Source organism: Pseudorca crassidens, chromosome 15 (assembly GCF_039906515.1).
Source record: "Pseudorca crassidens isolate mPseCra1 chromosome 15, mPseCra1.hap1, whole genome shotgun sequence".
Taxonomy (NCBI): Eukaryota; Metazoa; Chordata; class Mammalia; order Artiodactyla; family Delphinidae; genus Pseudorca; species Pseudorca crassidens.
The window spans coordinates 67,690,255-67,704,879 of NC_090310.1; the positions used below are offsets into that span (position 1 = coordinate 67,690,255).

The 14,625-nt window shown below is 42.0% G+C and overlaps 1 protein-coding gene across 4 annotated transcripts in view; it reads left to right on the top strand.

The window, feature by feature from the left end:
- Positions 1–14,625, top strand: part of CTNNBL1 (catenin beta like 1) — a 173,565-nt gene that overhangs the window by 110,093 nt on the left and 48,847 nt on the right. For all 4 annotated transcript variants that reach the window (XM_067708096.1, XM_067708097.1, XM_067708099.1 and 1 more), the window contains one exon: positions 1,137–1,318. In XM_067708096.1, the coding sequence (XP_067564197.1) occupies positions 1,137–1,318 (182 nt within the window). The remainder of the gene's footprint in view (positions 1–1,136; positions 1,319–14,625) is intronic.

Here is a 14,625-nt window from a genome sequence, read left to right on the forward strand (position 1 = left end):
ACCAGAGTGAGATACCATTTCACACCCACTAGGGTGGCTAGAACCAAAAAGTCAGATGATAAGTGTTGATAAAGATGTGGAGAAATCAGAACACTTATATGCTGCCAATGGGAATTTTAAATGATGTAGCCCCACTTTGGAAAAGTCTGATGGTTCCTCAACAGGTTTAAACATAGCGTACCATATTCCCTAGCAGTTTCACTCCTAGGTATACATATACCGAAGAGAAATGAAAACATATATCCATACAAAAACACGTGCATGAATGTTGATAGCAGCATTATTCATAATAGCCAAAAGGTAAAAACACCCCAAATGTCCATGATGGATGAATGGATAGATAAATGGTGACATTTCCATACAGTGGACTATTATTCAAGCATAGAAAAGAATGAACTACTGATACATGCTACAACATAGATGAACCTTGAAAACATTATACTAGGTGAAAGAAGTCAGTCACAAAAGACTAAGTATTGTATGATACCATTTAAATTGAAAAGTCCAGAGTAGGCAAATCCATAGAGACAGAAAGTAGATCAGTGATTGTTTAGGGCTAGGATGGAATGGGGAAGGTAGAGGGATGGTAGCTTAAGGGTAGAGGATCTCTTGTCAGGGTGATGAAAATGTTCTATAGTTGACTATGGTGATGGTGGCACATATCTGTGAATATTCTAGAATTCATTGAATTGTACATTTTAAATGGGTGTGTTGTATGGTATGTGAATTATATCTTGATAAAGCTGTTAAAAAGAAAGAAAAAGGAAGAATAGGTGATCCATAATCCTACCACCTTGAACATGTTCGTATCTTGATCTATTTCTTTCCAGTCTCCTTTAATGCATATATTTTACATAATTGAGATAATGCTTCATACAGAATTTTGAATATTATCTTTTGTGCTTATCATTCTGACCGTAAGAACTTGTTCATTCTACCACATACTCTCCTAATTGTTAACAAAGTGTGTAATATTCCATGTAGATATACTATAATGTAATAATTTTTTTACTGGTGGACATTGTTTTGTTTTTATTTTTCTTCTTTCCGTTGTAATGAGTATTGCAGTAAATACACTTTTTTTTTTTTTTTTTTTAAGACTAGAACACACTCATGAAAACCTCTTTTGTTCCCAGAGAAAAGAAGATCTCCCGGAGCAGTGCCCTGAAAGTGCTGGACCATGCCATGATTGGACCCGAGGGCACAGACAATTGCCATAAGTTTGTTGATATTCTTGGCTTACGAACCATCTTTCCCCTTTTTATGAAATCTCCCAGGAAGATCAAGAAAGTGGGAACCACTGAGAAGGAGCATGAAGGTAAGGTTCACTGGAGAAGTCAGCCTAATGAAGATACATTAGGAGAAATGGGGGGCAATGAGAGCTACTTTGAAAAACTCTGTCATGCAGCTGAGGAGTTGACTCTTAGGCGGAAGTGTGCTACCTTTTTCTTTTTTATTTGCTTATTTTCTATGCATGGAAAAGCAACCCAGAGACCCCTGATCACTGATGGCCTTTGTTGCACTGGTTCTCTGCTTGTTTGAATCCTAGTGGTTCCATTCCCTTCTGGCCTGTGAATAAGTCTGTGTGTGAAGGTTTTGTTTTCTTCACTATAATTTGTAGCGAGGAGTCTCTCTGATGGAAGACCCTTTTGAAAAGAGTAATGAGGTGGCAACACATGTCACTGCCAGAGTAGTGCTTTCATGTATTTCTGTATTAAAGTGTGATCCAGCCACCATTAGGAATTGCCGAAATAAACTATTTACAGCCCAGGTTCCCCTTTTTACGTTTCTCCTCCCTGATGGTACATACTCCCAGCAAAATGCCATGAATTGCGGTGCTGTAAGCAGAGTAGTTACTGCTAGGCCATTCTCTTCCTGCTGTTGTCTAGTGGCCTGCTGCATCTCTCTCCCCAGTAAATAGCAGCAGTGCAATCTGGAAGGCCCTGGATTTATGAGCACTGACAGTTCTGTTGGAGGTTAACAGATACTTGCACCAGGGAATTTACATGGTTGGGTGGTTATTTTAAAGTATGGGGAGGGTGCTAAGAGGGGGACGAGGAGGTGGTGTGTGTGAAGGATGAGGACCTGGGCTGATTGGCTGGCTAATTTGGTTGTCTTGTCAGAAGTTAACATCTGTCCCATGGTTTGATTTTTTTTCATCATGATTAGTAGAACGGCATAGGTATCTGCAGGATCTTTTTCATTCCTTACCCTCCTAGGTAAAAGTCTGGGAGTTCCTGTCTATCACTTCTCAAATTGACTTGACTTAGTCTGTACCAACTTGGAGTGGCTAAAGGTGAAGGTGATGCCTTCAGTGGTCACCTCCAGTGATATCTTCTCTGATGAAAGCAGCTCTCCAGAGACAGCAGGAAGTCTGGCAGGGGAAGAACTATGGACTAGAGATGTGAGAACACATAGAGAGTTCAGTTCACCTCAAACCAGATACTGACCAAACACCAGCTCTGAACATGTTAAGCCTACTGCTGATCTTTTTTCTTTCCTCAATGGAAATTCAGCAAAATGAGGCCATGGGAGAGGGAATGGGTGGTATTGGAGATTGAGGAGATAAAATTTTGGAGACAGTCACTATTCATTGAAAACCTGCCACATTCCTAGTGCTGCTGCATTATATGCTATCTTAGTTGGGCCTTACCCATGAAGTAGATGGTGGTATCCTTGTTTTTTAAGATAAGGAAGTCAGCTAAGAAAGGAACCAAGCTGCAGTTCTACAGCTAAATAGCTGTGTGACTTTAGACCCTTTGCTTAACTTCTCTCAACTGCATTTTCCTTCCTGCTCTGTAAGATGCGGAAACTAGACTAGTGAATTAGAAGCTCTGATATCTGTACCTTAAGATCCTGAGTCACGGGCCCTAGTTGTCAAGGCTTTGTCCTATAATCCAGGAAACTCCTTGAGGACTGTGGGTGGCTGACCTGCTGGGTTGTATTGAGAGGCTTGATGGTACATTTTGAGCATGCTTGAAGAAAGTGAAGGGAAACAGCCCTTAGCAGGCTCTTGCTCTGTGTGCATGGCGCTGAGAAGAGAAATGACAGATTCAGTGAGTAGCTGTTTTCCTTCTGAAAAATGTGCCTGGTGGCATGCTGGTAGCAGTACATTTGCTTTAGAGTACCCACATTAGGAATTTGATAACATTATATTAGTGAGGGCAGTGGACTGGGAAGACAGCTCCTGGAAGGCACGTTTGGACTGTAATGGCTGGTGAGGATGAGCTCTGTATCCTGAATACAGCGGCACCCAAAGAGTAACCCCCAAGAAGAAAACACAGCCCCGGCCCTTTTCCCACCCCAGCTCCTGCTCCTGGCCATGGTGGTGGGGTGAGGATGGAGGCAGGGCAAAGCAGGGGCACCTTGTGCAAGGTTTCTTTGTCCTGTCTTCTGGGTTGCTCTCCATGTGCTGACCTTTCTGAAGGAAGTAGACCAGGTTTGTGTGGTAAGCTAGAGCACGGTAGCTCAGACCATCAGAAGTATTTGCAAACATGCCCAGCCCCAGGTTTCTACCATGCTCTTGCCTCCATCTGTAACAATTTTCTCTGACCTGTCTGCTCGCCTGCCTTATAGTCATCCTTCAAGTCCTTAGTGTTTGTTTTTTTTTTGCAGTACGCAGGCCTCTCACTGTTGTGGCCTCTCCCATTGCGGAGCACAGGCTCCGGACACACAGGCCCAGCGGCCATGGCTCACGGGCCCAGCCGCTCCGCGGCATGTGGGATCTTCCCGGACTGGGGCACGAACCCGTGTCCCCTGCATCGGTAGGCGGACTCTCAACCACTGCACCACCAGGGAAGCCCTAGTCCTTAGTTTTGATGTCACTTTCTCAGGGAAACATAACATGAGCTCCTAGGCTTGAATAGAACCTCCTATTAAGTGGACTCTTGGACCCAGGACTTTGACTTCATAGCCCTTAAGATTATAGAATCAATAGTCTTGTCACCTCTGCGTCCCAGGGCCTAGTCCCGTGCTTGGCATGTGGTGGATACACAGTGTATATTTACTGACTGCATGAATGGATAACTGCTTCCCTAAAAGACTGCTCATTAAAGACAGACATGGATTTGGGGCTCTCCCCAGAACCTTGCAAGGTTGAGTCAATACAGTTGACAGTTGTTGGTCGTACACCTGGGGTGACCAGCTTGTCTGGAAGCAAAACAAGTGGGTTCCTAGCCTTAAGTTTTTCCTTGTCTCATGGGCTTAGAAATTATGGCAGAACTCCTCCCCCCTCCTTTAGAGCTGTGCCTTTAAGAGACATGTTATGGATGGAACTTCCTTATAGGTGAGGCCACCCTATGACAAGCTTCTTTTGGTAATCCAGCAACTCCTAATAAAGGACTATGGGCTGGGAATCAGCTTGCCCATCCAGAACCTCTGGAGAGCTGCCCTGTAAGCTTCCCTTTCTTGTCAGATTCAGGGGCTTGTCACATATCAGGGTTAAGTTCATCCTGGTCCAGTCTCAGCCCCTGTCATCTCTTAGAATCTTCCCCAAACTCCGATGGTAGCAGTATAGCCTGGTGTGGTACAGAATGATCCACTGCTTGTCAACCACGTGATCTTGGGTTAATTCTTAAGCTCTCCGAGCCTTACTTGAGCCTTAGGTAAAATGCTAGATCTACCACATAGGATGGTTGTGAGGGTCAGGTGAGGTGACAGATATTAACTTAGCACAGACTCTAGAATAGAGTAGGCACTTCAAGAAGTGTAAGTTCTCTCCTCTACTAAATCTGTCTCCAGTTCTGCCCACCCTGACCTTAGTCACACATACCCGTTCTTCTAAGACGTCACTGGGAAGCCAGGCAAAGAGACTGCCTACACCTTGGCTATGGGAGGATTGGGAGAGTGTGGGTTTTATTGGCCTGCAGTCTAATCGATCTAATCGCTGTTTGATTGCTGCATGAGAATGGGCAAACTCATTCTTGACGGGAATGTCAGGAGTCATGATATGCTAAATAGTGGAGCGGCATAAAAACAACGTGTTCCTAAAGCCAAGAAAAGAGCTTTGAGAGAGGACAGTCTCTAGATTAAGCTGACTCTAGAGAGGAGGGAAGAAGCAGAAACCACCCTTATAACCTAGAATTGTGGGTAATGTAGTTCTTCTTTTGTGAGTTGGGGTGGAGAAGGAAAAGAATTAAAATTGAAATCCATTCAGTTTTGCATAATAAAACCTTCTGAAATAGATCAGGGGAGGCACTTAGCTTGGGGGATGGGTTAGAAGGAAAAAATTTGCCCTTGGGTGCAATAGCATGATTGGCTGCCTCCTTGGTTTTATAAAGAATAGCACAGTATATATTGTCTCCTTGGAATTAACTGCTTCAGAATATGAGGGAGGAAGAAAAGAGCTGGGATCCAGAAATGGCATTTGACCTTTACTTCTTGTCTCTTTTAAAAATTCTTATTAAAATAGGTCCAATTTTCCTTGTATTGCTTCATTAGGTAGGTGAGTTACTGAGTTTATAGCAGTTCTAGTTAATTGCACTGTTTCAGCATGGTTCCCCTAGAGGCTATTATGAGCTTTAAGGGGGTGAGCTAGCAAGCAGTGTGTAGGTGTGTGTGTGCATGCTAGGCATATGCACACATTTAACCTCATCAACAGTGACAGCAGTTGATAACAGGTCACTGCTTTAAAGAATACTTTTCTGTCATCTGCAGACAATTGTAGGTGATTCTCGTGGACTCCTCAAGTCAGGAGGTATACAGTTGCCTGGTGCTTCTTGGACTCCTAACTGAGGAATTGCAGACCAGAGCTCCCACCACCTACCAGGCTTAGGAGAGGGAAATAGCAAAACCTTTCCTGCAGTCAGAAAAGAAGGGAGTTTAGCCAACATAAGCAAAAAAGAAATATTTTTAATGTGTCCATGGTGGGCTGTGGTAATGACATGGCATCGTTTGGGGCCAACTTTTACTGGGGCTCCTACTATGTTCAAAATTTAACAGACCTAACACGTGACAGGAATAAAACTGAATGCCTGTCCTGGGGGGAGCTGCTCTTTCCCAGTGTTCCGAATCTCCAGATCCTTTGCCTCAGCCTGTCCCTCAAGCATTCATCTTTGTCTGTCTGGATTGGCGGTGTCTTCCCCCAGTTCTTTTTTTTACTCCCCATACTCTCCTTGATCTCATCTACTACCTGTAGCTTTAACCTCTATCTCTTTGCCACTGATTCCCAACTCTTCAGCCTTGTCTCTCGTACAAGCTCTAATCAGCACAACTAATTAACCAGAAGACAACTGCACCGGATACTCAAATTCAGCTCATTCAAAACTTTACTCATTCCTTCATCACCCAAGTCTCTTCTGCTTTTCCTGTCCTGGTAAATGGCACCCAAAGCAGAAATCAACACACCATGCTTAACTCTAATATTCCCCACATGCACAGGACAAGACTTGGGTTGGTGTCTTGGTTCTGCCATTTACTAGCTCTATGACTTTGGAAAAGTAGCTTAACCTTCCTGCGCCTGTATTTCCTCAATTGTAAATTTGGGATAATATTGGAATCTATTTCATAAGGCTGCTATGCGAGGATTAAATGAAATAAAGCAGATCAAATGATTAGCATAGTGCCTGCTTCATTAATATTAGTGGCTGGGTTGAGGATAGATTTCCCTTTTGTGTTCCTCTTCCTTCTACTTTATTGGTAATTTTCGAAGTACCCACAGAAAAAAATCCTTTTTCTCCCTGGATCTGCCATTCATAGGGGTAGACCGTAAACATGCCAGTATTATGTGGAATGTAAGACAAAAACCTCTCCCATAGAGGATGTACTAGGGATCCCCAGGTCCCCACTTCTCTACATCATGTAAACAGAGAATTCAAAGATTTCGCTCCCTCCTTTTGTATTCCCCAATCTTAAAAATCCCAAAGAGTTGGCTGTAGTGCTCAGAATAATGAACAAGTGAAGAGTAAATGGTATTTAATTTTAAGAGTAGCATTAAGCCATCTGCTACCAGGGACTTTATGTTAAACAAGGATGGAAATGTCTGGCTGTTGTTTTTTGTCGCTATCTGAAAACCTTATAACTGAATAGTTCCTGGATCAATTTCTTTTTTCTCCCTCCAGCTGCTTGTCTCATTCCTGACCTCAGATGACAAAATATAAGGATGCTGAAATAAGCAATGTGTTTGGACTTAGGGTTCCTCTCATCAGGCTTGAGGGGATGATTTTGAGTGTTACACATCTGGTTTGCTAACTGGTTCCAGTCATATAAGGATTAACCCATGGGCCTTTCCCAAGTAGAGCACAGCATAGTTGTTTGCCACTGAGGAAGATGGTGAAACAAAGGATGTATTTACCATCCTGGAAAACTGCTCTTCTCTTTTGTGGGAGGAGGTTAGTGGCCAACTCACATTTTATTGAGCATCTACGAGTATACTGAGGGCTTTACAGGTGTATATACTTTATGAATTAGGCATTTCTATCATTTTTTTATAGATGAGTCTCAAAGAGTTTGTTAATTACCAAATACCTTCTAGCAAGTGAGTGACAAAAGCAGAATTTGAGCCTAGGTTTGCTTCTAAAGCTTCTTCTAACACCAAGGTGGCTCCAGTGGTCTTCTGGTTGGTATCCAGAGGCAGCACAGTGTAGGGGGAGGAGGATTGTCTTTGTAGGAGACAAACCTGGCTTCAATCCCAGCTCTACCCCCAAAATAGCTGGTGGCCTTAGACAAGTTATTCTTTCTGGACTTTGAATTCCTCTTCAATCAACAAGGCAGGTAAAGCCTTTCTCAAATTGTTGTGTGAAGAATAATGATCATGAGCATCCTACATAGTCTCTAGCAAGTGGACATTTAATAAATGGTAAAATAGTTGCTGCATGTCAGCCTCCTTTCAAAAATAGTCATCCTTACCTCTCTCAGTTTTCATGTTTATGTGTAGGGAGCAAAACTCCTTGGCTTTCATGGGTGTGAAGCCCAGTTGTGCACCAGGACTGCATATGTGGAGAGGCTGGGTCATAACAGGAGCTACCAAGAGATGGGACAGCCAGTTTATCATGATGGCCTACTAATCTGGACCCTCAGTTATAATCCTGATTGTGCTGGTCCTGTCAAAATTCATCACCTTGAGTGAGGTCCTATACCCTTCTATTTCAGTTTGATGCTCTTGCAGAGGGTCTGTTCCTATGGATAAGAGCCCTAAAGGTAGGTCAGTGAGGCTTCATTCATTCTTTCGTTAAACAGACCACTAGCCCCTTCTTTGTGCCAGGCTTGGTGTTGTAGATGGAAGGTGAACAAGCTCACAGTGCAGCTAGGGAGACATGGAAACCTGTATTTATATTACAAGGTAAAGTGGTAGAAGAGAGCACGGAGCAGGGGCTCCTAATCTAACCTAGGTGGTGAGAGAACAGGTGGAGGTTAGAAACAACTCCACCTTAGAAATGTGGCTCTTGAGCCACACCTTAAGTGTGAGTTAGCCACGTGAAGGAATATCAAGTGAAAAAAGCAGCGTGTATAAAATAAAAGGTGGGAGGCACAGACCACAGTGAGCCTCAGACTAGCTGCCCCTCAGAACCATCTGGAAATTCGTTTAAAATGTAGCCTTCTGGGACATGTTCTCAGAGTTTCTGGTTCCACCAGTCTGCATAATGCTGGTGGATATGTAGTTTTATTAAGCTTGCCGTGAGTACCCTCTGAGACCAGTCTGGCACCGGCCCTTGGTAAAAAGAGCATGGAGCCAGAAGATTAGATTAGTTAAGCAGGAGCCAGACCTTGAAGGACCCTGAGGAGCTGTTGTGAGGATTGACTGAGTTAATATATGTACAGTGCTTAGGGCAGTACCTGGCACATGGTAAGCATTCATTAATGTTAATAGTTATTGCTGTTCTTACAGTTATTTTATTGTGTTATAGTAAAAAAAGGACTCCCCCAAATTTTTATAGATCATAGGTAGAGTAATAATTTTAATTATTTTGACTATTTCAGCTAATTTAGCACAAACTCAATTTTGATATTGAAGGCCTGGGTGGAAAGGATGAAGGAGAAACATCTATCACGGTTTTTCTTTTGCGTTTTTCATTTTTCCAGGTAGAAACTTAGTTCTTTAGTGGTAGCATTAGCTGAATTCTTGTTTTGGATATAGAGTTTTCCACTGTTACATTTATTATTTTGTCAATATAACTCTGTTAGTTTTCATTTATAATCTTGATTAAGTTTTATAGAAATAGTTTAGTGTGCAGTGTATCTCCTTTACAAAAGTAAAACAAATACCAGGAATGTTGAAGCAGCAGTTGAGAAATAGCCAAAGCTTTTTAGGTTATTTCTGTAGCATTAGGTGGTGCCAAAATGGGGAAGTAACTTAGGGGCTAGGCAGTAATTAACTGGTTTATTAAACCTGGTTTATAATAACCTGGTTTATTAAAATTCAACACGTAATCTTTACTATGATATGCTTCCTAATGTTACCACTGGGGGCCTTTTTGTTGAGTACTCTGATAAGCAAAAACCTATCAGGTGAAAGCATTCACTATATCATTTCACCTAATCCTCACAAGAACCCTGTGAGCCATGGATTATTACCTACATTTTACAGGTGAGAACACTGAGGTATAAAGAAGTTGTCATTTTCTGAAGACACAGCTAGTGCATGGCCTTACTAGGATTTTAAGCTAAGATTTTTCCAAGGTTTCTGAAAATTAAATCATATGCAGCACTCGTCTAATTCTTCTTTTAATCATAAATCAGTGTTGCTTAGTAGTAGTGGGCCTAATTTAAACTGCTTGGTGTCTTTTCGTATTTGATTTCTTTTAAGTCATCAGTAGTCCTGCACCCAGTACTGCATAAACTCTCTCAATTCCAAACATTTTGCCCTGCCACACTTTGTTCACCTCTTCTTGGCTTCCGACTTTAGGGTGTATCTGTCCACTGATAGTCTACTCTCTTCTCAGTGGCCTCTCAGGCCTGAAGCTCAGCACTGCTTCAGGCTTCAATTTCTGTTCCTAAACATTCCCATCTGCTTACTTTGCAGTTGCCTGCCTTTAAACACTTTACTCAGCACTCTGGCCTATTTTCTCCCTCTGTTGGCCCCCTTGAGAATGAGACATGAATCCATAGTTTTCAACCCTCACTGATGATTATCAGTTGAAGAGCTTTGACAGAATACCCATGCCTGGGCCCCACCTCCAGGAATTCTGAGCATCGGAACGCCAAACATCTGTATTTTTTAAAAGCTCCAGAGCCTGTTGCTCAGCTAGTGCTGAGACCCACTAGCCAGAATGCTCAGAGCATAAGCCTTGGCAAGCATACTTTTTACTTTCTCTCTGGGCCAAGAGAAGATTGTTGACATGGCGGGTCTTAGGGGAAGCCTTGTTAAAAATAGCTTTATTGCTTTTTCTGAGTGTGAATAATTAACCTAATGTAGAAAAGTCAAGCATTGTGGAAAAGAAGGGTGGGAAGGTTAAAATCACCCCCAATCTCACCACCCAGAGTTAATGGCTAGAAACATCGTGGACACTACCCATTCAAACATCTGTGTTATGGGTGGGGGTTGGATATATGTGCATATAATTTTGTATAAGTGGATCCATGGTGTATATGCTGTTTTGTAACCTGCTGTTTTTACTCAGTGTGTCTTGGGCATATTTGACAGGGATGAGTCTTTCAATACAATTAGGAAACTGGACTGTATATTTTTAGAAGGCAGGATAGATTTCAGGTTAAATGATTAGGTTGTAGAGGTGATAGCAGTTTGGAAAGGTAAGCTGCACTTGGATGGTGATGTTGCCTCTTCCAAGTATTGTTAATGTGCTGGGACTTCAGGATGGTAAGGAAAGGAGGTGTGGACTGAAGGCTAATATGTCTGAGTTCACTTGGTTATAGTATAAGGGAAGTGAAGATGCCTTTCAAATTTTTTTTTTAATGTGTGAATATTTTAATGTGTTAGACATGTTGGCATCTAACAGTAGATATAAGGTAGAAGGAGATAAACTGAAAATAAACCTGTATACATTTCACTGCTCATAAAGAATACAGTTACATGTGTGAGATATTTGTTAGTGTCCACCTTCCTGGACTTTTGTGATATTGGATGTGATTTTTATACACAGCAGCTTGCAGGTTGCTGGGGAAGCGCTCTGTGTATTTAATCATGTTGCAATCTTACTTGTTTGTTTCTCTTATGGTAAGAAAATGTCTTTGGCTTGCTTTTATAGTCAGATTGATTTTGCTTATGGGTGTCCAGATGCTGATGAAATATAATTAGCATAAGAAGGAGGTTGAAAAGATGTTGACTACTCTTTTCTGGTAGCCAAACAAAGGATCCCCAAACAAATTATTCTCAGGTATCAGGTTAAAGTGAAGCATCTCTTTTCTCTTTAAGATTCAGGTTTATTAAAGGATCTATGTGTTGAGCTGGGGAGGTCACCCTGGGGATGCAGTTGGAGAACCTTGCTGTAACCATCATGGGGTGATTTTCTGCAGCTGAGCACCTCTGTTTGCCAGTAGTAGCTTTAAATCCCTTAAGTAGCCTATTAGAAAGGAGCCCTGGGCTGGGTTCAGAAGGTTTGGATTTGTGTTTCTACCATAGGCTCTGTGACTTCGGTAAGTCATTTACTCTCCGAACCTCAGTTTCCCCACCCTTAAAGAGGGAGATAATAATATTTCACAGTGTGTGAGAATTGGATAAGATGGTGTATGGGGAAGTGTTTTTATATACTATAAGATTATGCACACGTACAATATGGTTGTGGTGTGTATTACATTTAGTGTTTTTCCCTTGTCTCTTCTACATTCCTTACAATTGTTTCCTTGTAACACTTTTCTTCCTTGTCTCTGGCTCCAACGTAGAAAGCAAATGGTGGTTAATTTGTTCCATATTTGCTGCAGGGTTACCATAAAATAAATTAAGCGTATCATTTTGATGATCACTAAAAACATGCCTACAACTTTCTTAAAAGTATCGATTACTAATAAGTCATGTCTCTGTTAAGTATGCCTGCTGGCTGGCAAACTCGTGGGATAACAGTGTTTGCTTTTCTCGTTAGCAGGCTGATTTTCCTGATGATGTGCCAGCCAGTCTGAGGTTACTGTTGACAATGATGGCTGTGGTGGTGTCTCACATTTATTGAGTATTTGCTGGGTTCCAATATATCCATGATGTCATTATCCCTAACATCAGCCCTTTGTGGAGTATCATTAGCCTGGTTTATTACTGAGGAAACAGCCCCCAAGAAGTTAAGCACTTTCTCAAATCGTGCACAGATTAAATTAATGTCTGCTAGAACCTAAAGCCTATGTTCTTGATCCTATGCTTTAGTCTCTTAAAGAGACAACTGAAAACCAGAGTTAAATGACTTTTAATCATCACCAAAGCAACCTTTAGTTATTTCTAGAAATAAAACAGGAAATTTTATAATACTGGCAAGGCAGGGCAGAAAAGCTCTATTACCAAGTTTTTTTGTATTATGTAAGATGTGAATTTGGCGGGGGGGGGCATATTTGTAATGTGGGATGTGAACATTTTTTATAACATCAACCTAAATTTTTGAAATAATGAATCTTGTTATAAAGTTTTTTCTATATGTTTTATACTAAGTTAGATGTGTTTTTCTAAGCTGTAAGCTTTGCATAGTTCTTAATAGTGTAGGGGGAAAATCGTATAGAACATGCAGACTGGAGTTCAAATCCCAGCTTATACCAGTTGTGTAACTAAATTAGGTGTTCTGAGACTCAGTTTCCAACGTGAAGGTGAGGGTGGTTTCTGCATACCAACAAATAGTTCTCGAACATCAGCAGGCTGTCTTAGAATTCAGTACAATTCTGACATTATAGACCTGGAGAAAGGAGCATTTTCCACAGGTTGAGGGCTCAGTCCTACAACTGCCCCACTCCCACTCCTTTTGGACACCATTCGAAAGCCCAGGTTGTTATCAGTACTTCTGATCAATTAATTGGTTATAAACCAGAAGTTTCCAAGACCTGCTCCTTGGGTTCTGTGCAGCTCACAGAACTCAGAGAAACACTTTACTTACCGGTATATTATAAAAAGATATAACTCAGGGACAGCCAAATGTAAGATATGAATAGGGCAAGGCATGGGGATAGGGTGCAGAACCTCCATGCCCCCCCTGTAGGCACGCCGCTCTCCCAGCACCTCGATAGCTCTCCACACCCCATCCTTTTGGGGTTTTTATGGAGCCTTCATTACATAGGCGTGATTGATTAAATCATTGGCCATTAGTGATTGATTCGATCTATTAGCCCCTCTCCCCTCCCAGATCTGGGGTTGGGACTGAAAGTTGCAATCCTCCAATCACTCTAATCTCTTGGTTGGTTCTCCTAGCAACATAACATTAACATAACAAGAGACACCGTTGTAGCTTTCATCACTTAGAAAATTCCAAGGGTTTTAGGAGCTCTTTGCCAGAAATGGAGACAAGGACCAAATATAATAGTTCTCATTATAAATCACAATATCACATTAGGCACATTAATTAACTTCATTGATCTCAGATATACTGCATCTTCAACAGTGCTTCTCAGTGTTTATATTGCCAACAGATTACCTGGGGATCTTTTAAAAACACAGTCTGCTCCAGTAGGTCTAGGGTGAGGCCTGAAGTTGTGTGTTGATAACCAGCCCCAGGTGGTGCCGCTGCTGCTGGTCCTCTGACCACACTGAGTAGCAGGGATCTATAAAACTGACAGGGACAGGGTGAAGGGACAAAGGAGGTGATTAAATAGTTAATCCCACTAGGGGACTGTAAGTAGAGAAAAAGTATAGGCGAGCCCTTGATCACTCAAGAAAGCAGGTTTGCTTAGCAACAAAACTGTGCAACAGAAGCATGAGACGTGCCCTGAAGCAATAAAACAGTGGTAGAAGGAGACCCACATCCTGCCCAGTGAGCTCAGTAAGTTATCTCTCAGATTCATTGTGGCATACAGTAGGTGCTTAACAAATGTTAGCCCTCTTCCCTTCTCCTTCCAACATGGCCTTTATTTAAGAAGTAATTCTGGAAATGTGTATTCCCAGCATGTCTTACCTCTGTCAAAGTTCCAGGCTACAGAAGACATTTTGCAAGTAGTAAATTCAGGATTAAGCTTTAAAATGAGAGGTGCCCACATCTGAGCATAGCTTGATGACTTAGGAGGTCATCTTGAGGTGTTTGCCCAGAGCTAGGAGTCATTTAGGAAGTCTGTGAAAACCTTTGTAAGGTGGCCTTTCAAAGAAATCCTCGACTGACGTCTTCCATGAGTTCATTCACTCTAAAGTTTTCTTCAGCCATTATTTGTTGAATACCTAATGGTGCCAGAAAGGAAGAGTGCCTTTCTGATTATTACTGTACTTATTCATGTCATGCTGGAGAATAAAATCTCAGTTTTCCAATCCCTGTGCCAACATGTGTGCTACTATCTTACACACAGTTTCCAGGAGCTACCAGGGTGAGGTCAGAGGCTTTCCAGGAGCAGGAAGACTTCCTGTAGTCCTCGTGGGGGTGTCTCACTGAGCAAGGGAAAGCAAGAAGCCAGGCTGAGGGGAGTTCTGGGATACCACTGCCAGCAGGGACAGTGATGATGAAGCAGGCTGGGGAATTCTTTCTTTGGGAATGCATCTTGGATTCCACAGTGGTAAACAAGTAGGATTTGTTTCAGAGAAATTACTTCGAAGTCAGTTTTTTCCAGAAACCATCTGCTTTG